This window comes from Guillardia theta (genome assembly GCF_000315625.1).
Source record: "Guillardia theta CCMP2712 unplaced genomic scaffold GUITHscaffold_4, whole genome shotgun sequence".
Lineage (NCBI taxonomy): Eukaryota > Cryptophyceae > Pyrenomonadales > Geminigeraceae > Guillardia > Guillardia theta.
In genome coordinates, this window is record NW_005434670.1 from 317,783 (window position 1) to 333,272 (window position 15,490).

At 52.1% G+C, this 15,490-nt stretch overlaps 1 protein-coding gene across 1 annotated transcript; it reads right to left on the reverse strand.

Annotated features, from left to right (window-relative positions):
- Window positions 1–14: 14 nt before the first annotated feature.
- GUITHDRAFT_100248 (hypothetical protein) lies at window positions 15–15,077 on the reverse strand (the record flags this gene model as incomplete). Its single annotated transcript, XM_005840920.1, has 31 exons — window positions 15–47; window positions 98–188; window positions 242–322; window positions 379–661; window positions 709–798; window positions 842–953; window positions 1,008–1,141; window positions 1,192–1,267; window positions 1,439–1,555; window positions 1,602–1,703; window positions 1,754–1,876; window positions 1,921–2,025; window positions 2,072–2,119; window positions 2,168–2,236; window positions 2,278–2,350; window positions 2,395–2,498; window positions 2,546–2,680; window positions 2,727–2,801; window positions 2,929–3,047; window positions 3,104–3,251; window positions 3,298–3,424; window positions 3,469–3,739; window positions 3,796–3,970; window positions 4,026–4,057; window positions 4,106–4,186; window positions 4,329–4,449; window positions 4,493–4,775; window positions 4,812–4,879; window positions 4,923–7,200; window positions 7,250–14,671; window positions 14,719–15,077. 31 exons carry the CDS (start codon window positions 15,075–15,077, stop codon window positions 15–17), a joined length of 13,335 nt encoding a protein of 4,444 aa, XP_005840977.1.
- Between the last annotated feature and the right edge of the window lie 413 nt (window positions 15,078–15,490).

Below are 15,490 nucleotides of genomic sequence, written 5' to 3' on the forward strand. Positions count from 1 at the left end.
TCCCGTTTCCCTTGTTACCCGTCCCTCTCCAGCAGGCGGCAGAGAACCTGTAAGCACCGTCATCATCACCGAGCCACCAGTCAGTCACAGCGTAGACCTTGTGAGCATGACTGGGAGCAAGGAAAGGCTCCAGCTCTTGCCGGGTGAGAGGGGAGGGCCTTCCCTCCCTCATGCATCGCTCAATAGCGCTGGGCACGGGAAATCATGTCAGGAGTGTCGGAGAGTGAGGGAGGTGGTTCACCTTCGCTCGTAGACATGACCGTCGGAAGCGAGGACAGGCTCTTTCATGAGCTCCTGCGTGATGGGGCACGAGCATAGCTCCCTGCTCGCGCGGTTGACAAGGGAAGGAGGAAGCACATTGCAAGGTGAGCCACGTACCTCAGCCTGTCTTGCCTGGACACCAGCTCCTCAACAGTACCCTGAAGGGACTGGAAGTTCCGTTTGACAGAGTGCAGCTCCTTTTTCAGCTCGACGGAGTGCTGGATGAGCTGCTTCTGATCGAGCGAGAGCGGAACCTCCATCTTCTTCAATAGGCTCTCAACGGCTGAAACAACCTCGGAACTCGTGATGCCCTGGCCTCCTTCCCTCGTGACCTGAGGGACTTGTGGGGCAGGGGCTGAGTGGTCGCTGGGGAGGGAGGGAGGAGAGTCTTGCGGTTGAGCTGAGCAGATCCATCAGGAAGCATGCAAGGCGTGCAAGGAGGTGTACTTGTGGGTTTGAAGGAGAAGAGATCTGACGATAGCATCCACTTGGTCTGATTCATGCCGATACGCACGGGCAGGCGTTGGATGCCGCAGTCTGCATGGCGGTCATGTCATGTCCGCGACGCTACCTCACTCACCCATGTCCTCCTCTTCATCTGTACTGGGCTGGTTCTCTCCTATCACTCCGTAGTGGAAGTTGCTATCCTGCTCGAAGGCGATGATCTCTCCTACCCGGAACCTGCGGCACGGCTATCCCACGAGTCTCTGTCAGAAGAAGCTGCTGGTTGAGAGCAGTTCGACTACCTCGAGCACGAGCAGCTCGTGGTCCATGGGGACAAGTTTGCTCCCAGGTGAGCCCCTCGTTCTTAACGAGTCCCTGCCTTCTCCCTTCATCCCCATCTTTTCCATCGCCTCCAACATGTCCGCCGGCTCCAATGCTGTAAGTATGGAGTCAAGACAACATCTTGCCAGCGAGGATGCAGCAGACTTAGAAGGTAGGACAGGAGAAGCAGATTCCTTCCCAGCTGGCTGCCGATGTACTGATCTACAGCTGAGGCCAACACCTAAGGGGAGACAGTGAGTGCGAGCCGTGGAGAGATGATGGAGATCGACCTGGTAGGAGGAGAGATGAGGAGGAAGATGGTTGGCAAGGAGGATCCTGCCTCGCGAGTGATCCAGGAAGAACCATGTCTGCTGGCTTCTTATCTTTGGTAATCTCCTCCAAGGACAAGCACCTCAATGCTACTTCTGCTAGACACTTGTCTGCCGTCTAGGAAGAGAGAGTAGCGGAGGGTCTCAGTGAAACACACTTGCAAGCTTGCCAGCTTCCGTTGGACCTCGTTCTCTCCCACCTGGACGTAAGCTGAGATGACGACAGGAAACAGTCTCATGCCTTACGTCCTCGTGGCACATCGAGAGCAATGCCGTTGCAAATTCACGAGAAGACAGCCGTGCTGTAAGAGCTGCAGCCTCCGGGCATTCCATCACCGAAGGCTCCTCCTTGACAAGCTCGTCATCAGCAAGGGACAGCACAAGAGCGAAGGAGGTACCAGCAGTTGGTGACTCAGTGCCTTGCTGAGGTCTCGGATCCCGAGAACAGAGCAGAACGCCGTGAGTGAAGGATGGACAAGTTGTACGACATTGCGGTCGATGGTCAGCAGAAGCTCCCGGTCCTGCCATCACATCAACGGGGCAAGGGCTTTTGATAGACTCTAACCAGACAGTGGAAGCAATCTTGGCTGGATCTCAGGACACAGTGGACGTCTGGAACAGGCAGCGAGCCGTGGAAGTTTGCTCCGGAGTCTGCAACTGCTCCAATCACCTTGTAAACATCCCAGTCAGCTCCTTGGATTCTAAGGTTGCCAGACCTTCACTACAGCTGCCAGCTCGTTGGGGTTCAGCGGCAATCTGCGGCTCTGCTCGACATGACGTTCACAGGGAGCAGGAAGCGGAGGAGGGAGCACCTCGCTGCTGACTTCGTGGAGAAAGTTCACCAGGTCATCCGTGGAAGGCTCCTCTTTGCATCCCAGTGACTGCAGCGAGTTGAGAAAGAAACGACGACAGGGATCAAGACCCGCAACAGATGCTCGTGAGTTCCGAAGCTTCGGGGGACCTCGAACATGAAGGGTGCATAGTCTCCTTGCAAGCTGCAAGCAGTGAGCGAGGAGGAGGCGCAGGGTCACAGTGAGACCGGAAGAAGAGGCGGGAGGCCCGCACGAGCTTGACATCGCCTGTGGGGCCCACGGGGATAAGCTCGATCGTCTGAAGGCTCTTCCTTTGCTTCTCCGTCATGCCCTGTGGATGGTGAGCAAGAGCAGCAGGGAGGAAGTTTGTAGATTGACCTTCCAACTTCTCCCCAAGTATCCCAAAAGTTTGTGAAAGCCCTCGGTCAGCTCCTCCTCGACTGGCCAGAGGGACACGGGGACTCTCTGAAGCCCTTGGAGGTGCTCGAGGACGCGGGGGAGTGGAGGAGGACTCTGCGAGGAGGTCACATGACATGAGCACAAGTCAATCTGCCGGCACCTCAACTTTGAAGACTTTGCACATCATTTGGTTGAGGTTCACATCCCCTGTAAGGATGGGCGAGACGGACCAGACCTGCACTTGAGTCGTGAGCCATTGGGATGGAAGATTGTATTGCGATTCAGGAAGAGAGCGAGGTAGTTGATGACGATCATGTTGGGATGCCATCAAGTGAACAACTCAGAGGACCAGGTGACGTCACCATAAACTTGTCGGAAGCCAACGAAACCTCTTGAAATCGGCACAACTGAACTTCGTGAGTCCAATGCTTGTTGTTTACAAGTACAGGAGGCAAGAGAGCAGGCACAAAAGGTATCGATCCTGTAGCGACAAACATGTCAGGGAATACCTCCTCTGGAGATCCGGCAAATTCCTACCAAGCTCTGTACAGAACGCCGAATTCTGAAGGGACGAGAAGTTGTTGACCAGGTGCCGCATCAGCATTTCTGAGGTTTCAACACAAAAGTTCTTCTCTTGGTCATCTGCAGTCGAAGTAGCAAATCGAGATGTGACTTTCCTCGCGCACTAGCAACAGTGTCACTTGATAAGGTAACAAGAATCATAAACCTACAATGAGAAACAATTCGGCATCTATGAACGTCTTGAGTCCGAGCTGACGCAATATGGACAACCACTCATCGCTTGTCATGTCTCCTTGCGGAAAGAGTGGCTCGGAAGAAAAGATTCTCCATAACAACCTTTATCGTGTCAAGAGCAGAACCATCGATGGCGGAGTTATCACCGGTTGCTGGGGTCGAACAACTCGTTCGGACGGTACAGGTGCTCTCCAACCTCCACGAAGGCAAGCTCTCGCAGCTTGTCGACAAGATTCGTCCTCCTTTGTATCTGAGAGTTGAGATCACAAAAGTTCGGCTGCTCATACTTCGAGGTGACCTTAGGCCAATGGCAGCGCAGCTGCTCCAGCGCAGCTTGTCTCCGGGAAATGTCAAAAGTCTGAAATTTGGGGAGAACAAACATTTCGAAGAGCGCCGCATCATCGAGTTCTTCAACGCCTAATGCTGCAAACAAGGTTAGCCCTCCGATCATCTACCCTATCACCGGCTTTTACCATCATAGAATCTTTTCTCTTGCAACTTCAGCAGCCTCTGGTCTTCAACATGAAGAGGAACGTTGGTGGGGCAGAGGAAATAGTCTCCTTCATCGATTGATACAAAGTTGCCTTGCTTCGTCTCGAAGATGGGAAGACTTCGAAGCGAACGTATTTCTGATGTGTTGATCATATTCTACGAGTAAACAAATGCAGTCAGGAAGGTTTGAATATCGTGTATGCACAGTCACCGTTCGATGTGCGTTGGCGAAAAATTGAAAGACTGCAACACATTCGTTTGCTGGAAGATTGGACCTCAATGCTCTGTCACCGGTGCTCACCGAGGACAAGGAAACAAGCGCTTGGCGAGCAAAGGCAGTAGGATCTGTCTTCGGCAGCAAAGCAGAGAAGACTGGCAAGTATGTGTCAAAGGATCAGTAGTGGATTGAAGGACAAGGTAGTGCCTGGATGAATAATGGGACATCCTAGTTGTCTCAGTCCTGTGAGGAGAGGGTTCCTCTGCAGGTAAAGTGTAGTCGATTCCATCGAGTGACCCTCCGTCCCCTCCGCATCGAATTCGAGGCGATCGCTCCCGAAGTCAAAAATCCGCAACTCTTGTCCCTCACCCGCCAACTCAGTGCTCTCAGCAGGCAGGTCTTCGGTCAGGTTCAGGACCTGCACATGTTTCAGTCCGTCATGACAACACAAGGCAGCAAACCTGCATGATGCACTCTGAAGACACCAGGTCGCCGTCGCACAAGGGGATGAGAGGCCACTCGTCGACGAGATAAATTCCCCGCACCCCAACAAACTTCCAAAAGTTGTGGAGCCACCCCGGAGGAGGAAGCCCGACGCCTCCGCTGCTGTAGCCGCTCACACGCCTGCACCTCTTCCAGCTGGCTGGCAGCACAGAGTCAAGTCTCCGAATGAAAAGTTCAGGTGTGAATCGCTTGAGCGACGTCGATTGAAGGAATTCATCGTTACTGAACCAACCCCTCAACCTGTTGTGACAATGTCAGGGCACAACAACAGAGAACCGAAGCTTTCTAGACCTCGACGAACAGCGGTGATGTACAAATGAGTTTTTCAAGCCGGGAAGTAAATTCTACAAGCATGTCAAGTTCGTCAGAATGTGGACCTGGGCTGACCTGCTCCTCCTCTGAAGCTACAAGGGCGTCGTGGGGAAAATTGACAATCGTGCCGTTGGCTAATGGCAAGAGGCGAACAGAATGAAGAGATCTGAAATCTTTCCTGCCATGGCTCGAGAGGTCTTGCAGGCAAAACTCAAGCACGTCGATGGCAATGTCAATGTTGTCGCTGTTCTCCTGCTTCACGACACCTGCGACAAGGTCGATGTTGTCAGTCGTGGGAGGCGCGGGCCTGCATCGTGAGCAACCTGCAAGAAGAGCGTCGAAGAGACGAGGGTCGCCCTTGAGCCTGGCCCTCACCTTGTCAGGGCTGATCTCACTGACGTCTCGGATCCCCGCATTTCGAATCTCCGACCCGATGAAAGGAGGACAGGAGAAGAGAGGAAACATGAGCGCACACAGGCGCTGCAAGCTGCTGTTGGAGGCTTCGGGAGGAAAGACTCCGGCTTGCAACTTCACAAAATTTCCTGAGCTGAGCAAGAAAAGTGGGAGTTGGCCAAGTTTGCTATAAACTGGCCGATGGACAGTGTCGATGAAAGGGTTTTCAATAGAAGAAAGCTGAGGCCAGAGGGAGTAGAAGAGAAGGGGAACATCCTTGAATCGCGGGCACAGAGCAGAAACAAGGTCAACATACGCATCGCTCGAGCTCTCCAAGAGCTCTTGATTCCACTCCAGCTCGAACCTCTCGATGCTCGAAAGATTCTCCTTGCTGAGGCCCTGCTGAAGCAGGGCAAACGCATTGGACGTGAGTTCGAACCAGCCGTTGATGTGCACCGGAAGGCCCGTGCGCATCACTTTGCTGTATGCAAACAGATGCCCTTCAAGCTTCGGCAGCGTCGACCCGTCACAGGAGAGGAGAGCAGCAACCGATACGCAAGGAATGAGTTTCTTGGTCTTCTGTTCAAGGGCCATCTTGCGGCTAGTGCGTGATCCTATCATGCCAGCGATGAGCCAGTGATGCTGCTGTCTGACGTCATTACGATAGTTCAGGGAGTTGATCTTCAGCTCATACATGTGCTTGATGGCAGGTACTGACCCAAACACACTCATCAAGTTGAATTTCTGCCATTCTTTGTTTGCCGAAAGAGCTCTTCGTGACAATCGGATAGAAGCAGATACTGACAAGTCAATACACGTCTTGAACTCGCTAACCATCTTGTCCGATTTCTCGCTCCATGAAAACACCTCAATACTTTCAAGATGTTCGAGGAACAAGAGAGCTTCGTGATTCAACCAGTTTGTGCTTGAGTCCAACAGCTCTTGAAATTCTTGTTGGTCCATTTGCCTACCAAGAGAGAATTCGACATCAGCATCCTTGGAAGCTAATCTTATTGGCATGCGAAAGAGGGTTCCATGAAATTCTCGTTCGGCATTGAACCCAAAAACTTGAAAAGGAACAAACTGATCGGCAAACTTGTTTGACAAGTCGGAGTTAACGTACAAGTGCGCCTTACCAACAGCTCTTGCCTTCTTTTGATCCTGATCCATGAAGTAACATCCTTGAGGGTCGAAGAAGTATAAACCTTCCCCAGACACGATACAGGGGACATCTGTAAAGTGGTACATCGCGTTCAGCCCAGGCCCGTTCTTCACACTCCTGTGCAGGCCTTGAAGGTCTTGGTTCTGACATTGAAGTCGAGATATTTGTTCTGCTCCCAACTTCACTCCTTTGATGTACATGATGAGCGAAGGGCCCTGCAAGGAAGACAAGTTCGGTTGGAGCAGAGATTGTGAGTTGTGAGTCCTGAAATCGAACAAGAAGCAGACTTCTCTTGATCCCAAGGTGTCAGCAAAATCGACAAGATGTGAGAGCATTTGCCCGTGGCTCTCAAAGTCACGCAAGGTGCTTCCGATCATAGAGGGAGAGGGGCATGGAAGGTCCTTGAGGTTTAACTGGCCCGAGATGAGCAGTTTGCGAACAGACTTCAGTCCAAGCGACTGGGCAGCCTCGTTGCCGATCTCGTGGTGTACAAAGAGAACATCGTTCATCGTGGATGAAAGCCAGGGAGCATCGTCGTAAACCAGCTGACTGGCAGGGCGCATAAAGCTGTCAGCATCTGGCAAGAAAATCTCGCCCAAGTTTCGTCCGTCCTCACCGCTCCTTGAAGCTTCCAATGCAAGGTTCTTAGCTAGGGTCAAAACCTCAGAATCGAGCTGTTGACCGCAAAAGGCCTCGTGTATTCGTTTCAACGCCGACAAGTAATCAGATCGAGAAAAGCTCTGACGAACTCCTATCTTTCGAAAGAGATCTTTGTATTCTTCTAGCTCTTCTGGAAACCTTCGAAGGAATGTCAGAAAATGGTTTACTAAGGTAGGAAAGAACTCACCCGTGGAGAAGTGGAGCGCAGTCCACATTGCAATCAAATGCAACCCTTGCAGGGCATACAAAACCCAAGGGCAAGAGAAGAGTTGGCTGATTCTTCAACGCAGAACTCAAATTCCCCTCCCATTCATGCACTCGCTTGCAGAGGAAATCGTAAATTTGCAGAGTTGCAACTTTCACCTGGTCGGGAAGTGTGAATGCCTCGGTAGAGTTCATCAATGGATCTATGAAACTCTGGTCTTGAAAGATCTTCCCATACTCGAGCAGTTGGCTTACAATAGCCCTTAAAGGAATAGGACGATGCCAGCCCATAAATTCTTCTAGCTCGGGGCTGAAATCCTCAATCGATGCGATCGACGCACTTGAGGAGACAAGAGCTAGGTCTCTGTACGGTCTTGAATTCAGAGGGGAGTCCAGCACCGGGACTTGGGACAACCAAGGAATTTGCTGAGAGGGAGGGACTTGCAAGACTGGAATCCAACGCAATTCAAGAAGTTCGTTCCTGAAACTGTCCCACGAGTCGTCCACTTCACATATCAAAGAGTTGTATTTCGAGAGAAAATGAATAAGTTTTTTCGCCCGATGTTCAACATCCATGTCGTCACCAGCTCCTACAGAGCACGATATGGAATAAGCAACCTGAAGAACCCCAGTGCGATCTAGCGACGTCCGTAGCCCCAGTCGCAGCAAGATTCCGATAAGCTCCGGCTTCGTGAAAGACTTCGCTGGATAAAACTCCCCGCCCTCCAGTAGATCCTGGAGCTCCTCCACGCTTGGATCGTACAGATCCTGCGCCCTCGCCAGCTTCCCGCTGGCCGTCGGTATAAACTCCAGATCCCGCAGCCTCTCCCAGAACCTCTTGTCCTCTCGGCATATCTGAGGCAGGTTCGCCAGCATGTGGTGTACGCTCTCCTCGCACACCTCAAGCTCCATCTCTCGCAGCCGTGGAAACACCCCCTCGCTGTAGAACTCGTGTAGCTTCGCCGTCTTGATCCCTATCAAGCTGTACACTCGCGACTCTGCCTCGTCCGCTCTCAGATAGTCTGACGTCAGCAGTCTCTCCGGTATTCCCCCCGGCGGAAGCTGCTGCCAGCTGATCCCTACGAAGCTCGTGTCCCTCCCGTACACCTCGTGCACGGGCAAGATCACCACCAGCCGTCCCTTCCCGTCCCCCTCCTCTCCCGCTTGGAACCAGCGCTGCTGCAGACAGTACGCCCTCAGCTCCCGCTTCTCGCTCCCTGACAGCCCTGATACCCGCTCGCACAGAAGCTCCACCGACCCTCCGTTCCCCGACAGAGCCGCAGTCATCACCCCTTGCAACGACGCGCTCTGTACGTACCCCCGTACAGCATCTGGTCGACTGATGTACTCCCGGTCAAGCATCCGGCACCCCAGCTTCGACAGAAGGTGCTTCATCCCCTCCCCCATCGTGCTCGCCCCGTCCACCACCCTGCAGTCCTTGCTCGACACCCGGCAAAGGCTCTCCTCTTGCGTAGGGATGAGCGGCCAGTCGCCAAAGCTCCCCAGCACCTCCTCGTCCCTCGCGTAGCTCCAGAACGCCTTCAGCCAAGCCTTGGTCGGCTGTCCGTCCTCTCCTGCCCGCCATCGTACCTCCTCCAGCCCCCGCCACCCGTCCGGCAGCACCCGCTCTAAGCATGCGCTGACCAGTCCAGGCATCAGGACCTTGACGTTGGTGTAAGCTCCCATCGCCTCGCTCCTCATGTGCGCCAGGATCTCCTCCGGCGCTACGGGATCTACCAGCGACGCCTTCATCGAGTGCAGCAGGGCTACCTCCTCGGCGGTTCCGACGAAGATGGGCTTATCCTTGGAGCTTCCTAGTCTGGTGCAGCGACCATCAGCAGTTGGAATGATGGGGATGCCAATCAAGGTTTTGTAGGCTTCTCCACCATCTGTGTCAATGGGACTTCCAAGTATCATGTCTGATAATGAGTAAGCCAGACAATTGAGAATTTTGTTTCGGTCGAAGTTTGCAAGGACTTCCTTGTCTCTTTGACTTAAAAACCATCTGAAGAACGTTGGACAAATTTCTGTTATCTTTACGGAAGATCGGAAACCTTTCAGTACGAAATCAGGAACATCAACAACGGGTTCACCAAATGAAAGCAGTATATCTCCGATCTCCTTGACAAGCTCATCATTGGTGTTCAAGAACCTTGCTTTGCTTGGAGATACCCATTTGCCTCCTCCTACACGGCTGTACAGTACCGCATGCCCAGCACACTCCCCGTACACCCTCCGCGATAGCGACGCCCACGGCTCTCCAACCTGCGTGCTCGGCCACATGCTGTAGTAGCTCTCCAAGCTCTCGCCCTTCACCCTCCCCGTCAAGTGCAGAAGCAACCGCGCATACGTTGGCGCAATCACGTCCTCCACCAACGCCGTGTTCCAGTCCGCGCGGATCTTCCCCTCCCCTGTCATGTCGTCTCCTCGCCAGATGTCCCTGCGGTTAGACGAGAGCTCGAAGTACCCATTCACGTGCAGCGGCAGGTCGGTTTCGGCAGGGAGGGGAAGGAAGCAGAACGCTTTGCCCTTGACCTTGGTCATGCCAGAGCCATCTCTGGAGATGAGGGCAGCTACACCGCCCCAAGGAACGAGTTTTAGTGAGGTATTGGAAGAGTCAATCGCGAGCTGTCTCGCGGCTCCTCCTCCTAGGGAAGAAAGAACATACCAGGCTTCTCTTTGCTCTTCGTTATCTCCAATGTATTGTCTAATTTCGATGCAGGATTCAACCTTTGGATTGTTTTCAGGAGTATATCTTTTGAGGAGATCGTGCAGACTCTCTCGATTGTTTGAAGAAACATTTCCTTTTTGAAGAAGATCTGAAATACTCGAAATAGACTGTGCATCGGTCAGTGGGGAAGGAAAGGCTTGAAGAGAACATATTCTTGAAAGATTCTCTCCAGAATCGTCAACCTCATAGACGTTGATATGCCGTATGTTTTTCAAGAAGAGGAGTGCTTCTGACCCGATTCTCATGAATCTCTCGACAAGGTCAGTCAAGTCCTTCAACAGATATGACTGGCCTTTGATCTCACTCTGTTTTGCAACCTCCACGGTCCGAAGTGGAAATCGAAAGAGAGTTCCTTCATACCTGTTCGTTAAGTCACACCCTAACAGCAGGTATGGCTTGAATTGGTCTGGGAACTGATCCAACACTTTGTTCCTGGTAAATTTTATGCGAATTCCTGGATGCTGAATGTTTGCACCTGGAAGATACTTGGTGTGGGGGTCGAAGTATACGAGGTAGTCACCACTCACAAAACTAGGAACATCTGTAAAATGGTAAACTGCATTGAAACCTAATCCAAATCTGCCAATCTTGTTGAGAAAATCAAGTTTGCTGCCTTGCCCAATCTTGCAGATATTTTTGAAATCATCTGGGCTGAAGATAGAGTTATTGTGAAAATAAATGGCTGGGCCTTGCCAGGATGCCATCCTAGGTGACAACAATGAAGATGTAGAGTAGGTGCACTTGTTCACAATGATACTGAATTCAGTAGCCTGAGCGTCATCTGCATTCTGTATCAATTCATTCATGATCCCTGGTCCCTCGGGATACAATTCCAGGATATGCTTCAGACGTCCAGTAAGAGATTCGCTTTGGCCAAATGATTCGGAATCCTGTAAGCCGAGGTCAACCAGATCTGAGGTTTGAAAAAGCAGTTGCTTTCTCAATGATGCTACTCCGACACGGTCGGCAACTTCAATGGAAATCTTTGGATGAACAAATTCGATTTCATCTGCGATAGCACTCGGCGCCATCCATGGAGCATCATTGTACGTCAAAGAGGTAGCAGGTTTCAGAACGTTATCGCTGTCAGGTGCAAAAATCTCAATTTCACTGGAATGGAAGCGATCATCAGCAACAAATTGTACCATTGCAACGGCAATATCCAACATTTCTGGAGATAGAGGGCTCTGTTGATACTTAGTTTTCATCTCTTGTAAGGCATTGATGTAGTCCCTACCATCAAAAGACTCCTTAATGCCCATTGCCCGAAACAATCGTGAAAATTGCAACAATTCAGACGACAGTGCACAGAGGAATGGCTTGCCATTAAGAGTACAACGAAAGGCCACTCGTGAAGGAGCAACAAATCTATCTCCCAGCCAAATCCAAGATGCGCTTTTCAGAATAGCTTTTACATTAGACAAGTCTTCCTGGTCAATGCGGTTCTGTAATGTTTCATAAATCTTATGAATTGAGGAGTTGAATAGAGCTTGCGCCTCCGGATTGTCTTCCGAATGCTTGATTTCCGAAAATTTGACTAATTGGGCAGCAACCAATTCAACATCAAGTCCCTTATTCCATGAAAAGAAATCAAGCATCACTGGGCATGTAACTTCCCCATCAATGATGCTCATATAAAAAGAAATCAAGCAAAGATCTGCTTTTGGTCTTACGTCCGATGGGCATGCAAGTGGCGATCGATCGTCAGTCCATGGAAGCAGTTGATGTGGACTGTGAACCAACACCGGAACCCAATTCAAACTAGAAAGCCGTTCTCGGAAAGTCTCGATCGATATTTCAGAAGAACTCTTCCCCAACTTCTCCCCCGCCTGGGACTGAGACACAAAAGAGTTAAAGATAGATTGAATACCCAAGGACGCCATTGTCCCCACTGATGCCGAAGTCTTTGAAACTAATTTCTTAAGATTACCATTCAAAAATCGAAGAAATGCCTTGGAGCGACGATTCTCAACATCGCGATCCACAGCGATAGATTCAGCTATCCTTACAACCCCAGTGCGATCTAGCGACGTCCGTAGCCCCAGTCGCAGCAAGATTCCGATAAGCTCCGGCTTCGTGAAAGACTTCGCTGGATAAAACTCCCCGCCCTCCAGTAGATCCTGGAGCTCCTCCACGCTTGGATCGTACAGATCCTGCGCCCTCGCCAGCTTCCCGCTGGCCGTCGGTATAAACTCCAGATCCCGCAGCCTCTCCCAGAACCTCTTGTCCTCTCGGCATATCTGAGGCAGGTTCGCCAGCATGTGGTGTACGCTCTCCTCGCACACCTCAAGCTCCATCTCTCGCAGCCGTGGAAACACCCCCTCGCTGTAGAACTCGTGTAGCTTCGCCGTCTTGATCCCTATCAAGCTGTACACCCGCGACTCCGCCTCGTCCGCTCTCAGATAGTCTGACGTCAGCAGTCTCTCCGGTATCCCCCCCGGCGGAAGCTGCTGCCAGCTGATCCCTACGAAGCTCGTGTCCCTCCCGTACACCTCGTGCACGGGCAAGATCACCACCAGCCGTCCCTTCCCGTCCCCCTCCTCTCCCGCTTGGAACCAGCGCTGCTGCAGACAGTACGCCCTCAGCTCCCGCTTCTCGCTCCCTGACAGCCCTGATACCCGCTCGCACAGAAGCTCCACCGACCCTCCGTTCCCCGACAGAGCCGCAGTCATCACCCCTTGCAACGACGCGCTCTGTACGTACCCCCGTACAGCATCTGGTCGACTGATGTACTCCCGGTCAAGCATCCGGCACCCCAGCTTCGACAGAAGGTGCTTCATCCCCTCCCCCATCGTGCTCGCCCCGTCCACCACCCTGCAGTCCTTGCTCGACACCCGGCAAAGGCTCTCCTCTTGCGTAGGGATGAGCGGCCAGTCGCCAAAGCTCCCCAGCACCTCCTCGTCCCTCGCGTAGCTCCAGAACGCCTTCAGCCAAGCCTTGGTCGGCTGTCCGTCCTCTCCTGCCCGCCATCGCACCTCCTCCAGCCCCCGCCACCCGTCCGGCAGCACCCGCTCTAAGCACGCGCTGACCAGTCCAGGCGTCAGGACCTTGACGTTGGTGTAAGCTCCCATCGCCTCGCTCCTCATGTGCGCCAGGATCTCCTCCGGCGCTACGGGATCTACAAGCGATGCCTTCATCGAGTGCAGCAGGGCTACCTCCTCGGCGGTTCCGACGAAGATGGGCTTATCCTTGGAGCTTCCTAGTCTGGTGCAGCGACCATCAGCAGTTGGAATCAGTGGAATTCCTACCAAGGACTTGTAAATAGACGAATCATTGGTATGTTTGGATATCGTAATGTCCGACAGGCAATAGGTTAAAACCTCTAAAACTTGCGGAGAAGGCCAAAAAGTCTTTTCAGACCCAATGAAGACTTCCCTTGTCCAACGAGGGTTCACAGAAAAAAGTGGAGCGTTTATCGTGGAAAAGCCGTTCATGATATCTGACGGAACATTCTCAACCACGTTCTCCTTTTCTGCCAATAAAGCTTCAGAGACTGCTTCCCGATATTGACAGTTTTCAGAAAGACAGCGAGCTTCCATTGGGGTAACCCATTTGCCTCCTCCTACACGGCTGTACAATACCGCATGCACAGCACACTCCCCGTACACCCTCCGCGATAGCGACGCCCACGGCTCTCCAACCTGCGTGCTCGGCCACATGCTGTAGTAGCTCTCCAAGCTCTCGCCCTTCACCCTCCCCGTCAAGTGCAGAAGCAACCGCGCATACGTTGGCGCAATCACGTCCTCCACCAACGCCGTGTTCCAGTCCGCGCGGATCTTCCCCTCCCCTGTCATGTCGTCTCCTCGCCAGATGTCCCTGCGGTTAGACGAGAGCTCGAAGTACCCATTCACGTGCAGCGGCAGGTCGGTTTCGGCAGGGAGGGGGAGGAAGCAGAACGCCTTGCCCTTGACCTTGATCATGCCAGAGCCATCTCTGGAGATGAGGGCAGCTACACCGCCCCAAGGAACAAGCTTCATCTTGATGCATGCTGGATCACTCGCCATTTTCCCTACTTTGGTCCTACTGCTTGTGCAAGACGAACATACGAGCCAGGTTTCCGATTTTTGAGTTGCCCTCAGAGCGTTCTTACTCAGAATCTTGACCAGGTAATCGGATGCCACATCGCTGTATTCCAAAGAACCAGACTTGAATTTTGCCCTTGATGAGATGACTGATTGTGCTATTGCTCTCCTGCCCTGCCTGAGCTTTTCATCCATGTTGTCTATACACACCTTCCAGAGTGTAGCAGGTTCTTTGGCATCAGCAGGGTAATGCAGACATTCAATCGAGTGGACGCTTTTCAAAAACAGCAACGTGTGTGCACAGTCCTCGTAAAATTCCTCAAGGACAAGTCTGAGCTCACTCGGGCTGCAATGATGACTTGATAGCCGACTATGGCTAGCCTGCTCCGAAGTTCGCAAAGGGAGCCTAAAGAGTGTCCCATTGAAGGCTTTGTCAGATCGAGCTCCAAAATTAAAGTAAGGAGCTATCTGATCGGGGTAGTTTCGTTGAATCTCTTCTGACAGAAAGTTGATCCTTTTACCTGGATTTGCCGGGTTCACGTTGGGTAGATATTTCGCTTGGGGATCAAACATCACAATCGACGACCTTGACAGGAATGTAGGAAGCTCAGTCAAGTGGTAACATGAGTTGAAGCCTATGCCAAACCGCCCCCTGCAATCATATCAGAAAGAATGCATTTGGAGGGTTATCAAAAGCACGTTTTGGTTGGATGAGCTTGTTTCGACGACTGACCAATCCTCTGGATACTGTCGAAGTCTTCATCGGAGAAGACAGCATCATTGTAAACGAGTAGAGATGATTGTTGAAACTGTCCAAGTTTCGGATCTGCCAGAGAGCTAGAGGGGAAGCTCCGTTCATCCAGACAGATCTTGATTTGCTGAGCTCCGGCATCGTCGGCATTCTGTATGAACTCTTTGAGGATTGTTGCTCCAGGTGGATAGTTCACCAGGATCTCTCTTATTCGTCCTGTTAAGTCCACTTGCTGCCCAAAGTCTTCGCCAAACCCCCATCCTCCGTCTCCTCGCTCCCGTCCTGCAACCCCCACAGCTCCCGCCATTTCCCCGAAACAGCTTCACTACTGCCGTCACCTGCAAACAACGTGACTGGCCCGCCTCAGAAGATAAGCGCTCCGGCCCGGGCCGTCCCGGCCGACTGTACTCACGGAGTACTAGTTTTGAAGTCCTTGAGCACCTTGGTCACGGTTGATTTGAAAGTTTCAGTGAGTTCATACCAAATTTTATTACAAAATTTAAAATATAACTGAAACAACTTACAAAATAAATGACAAATTAGTTGTGGTTTTCATACCCTCACGGCAAACTCGGTCAGCACGTGCGTTCTGGGGTGGGCAGTGAGGAGGAGGGGGTGTTTGCCCTAGGAACGAGGGGTGTGAGGATCTGAATTGTGAGGGGTGGTTGGAGGATCATGCGGCGACGAGATGGAATGAAAGAAATCAGCAGTGCGAGAGAG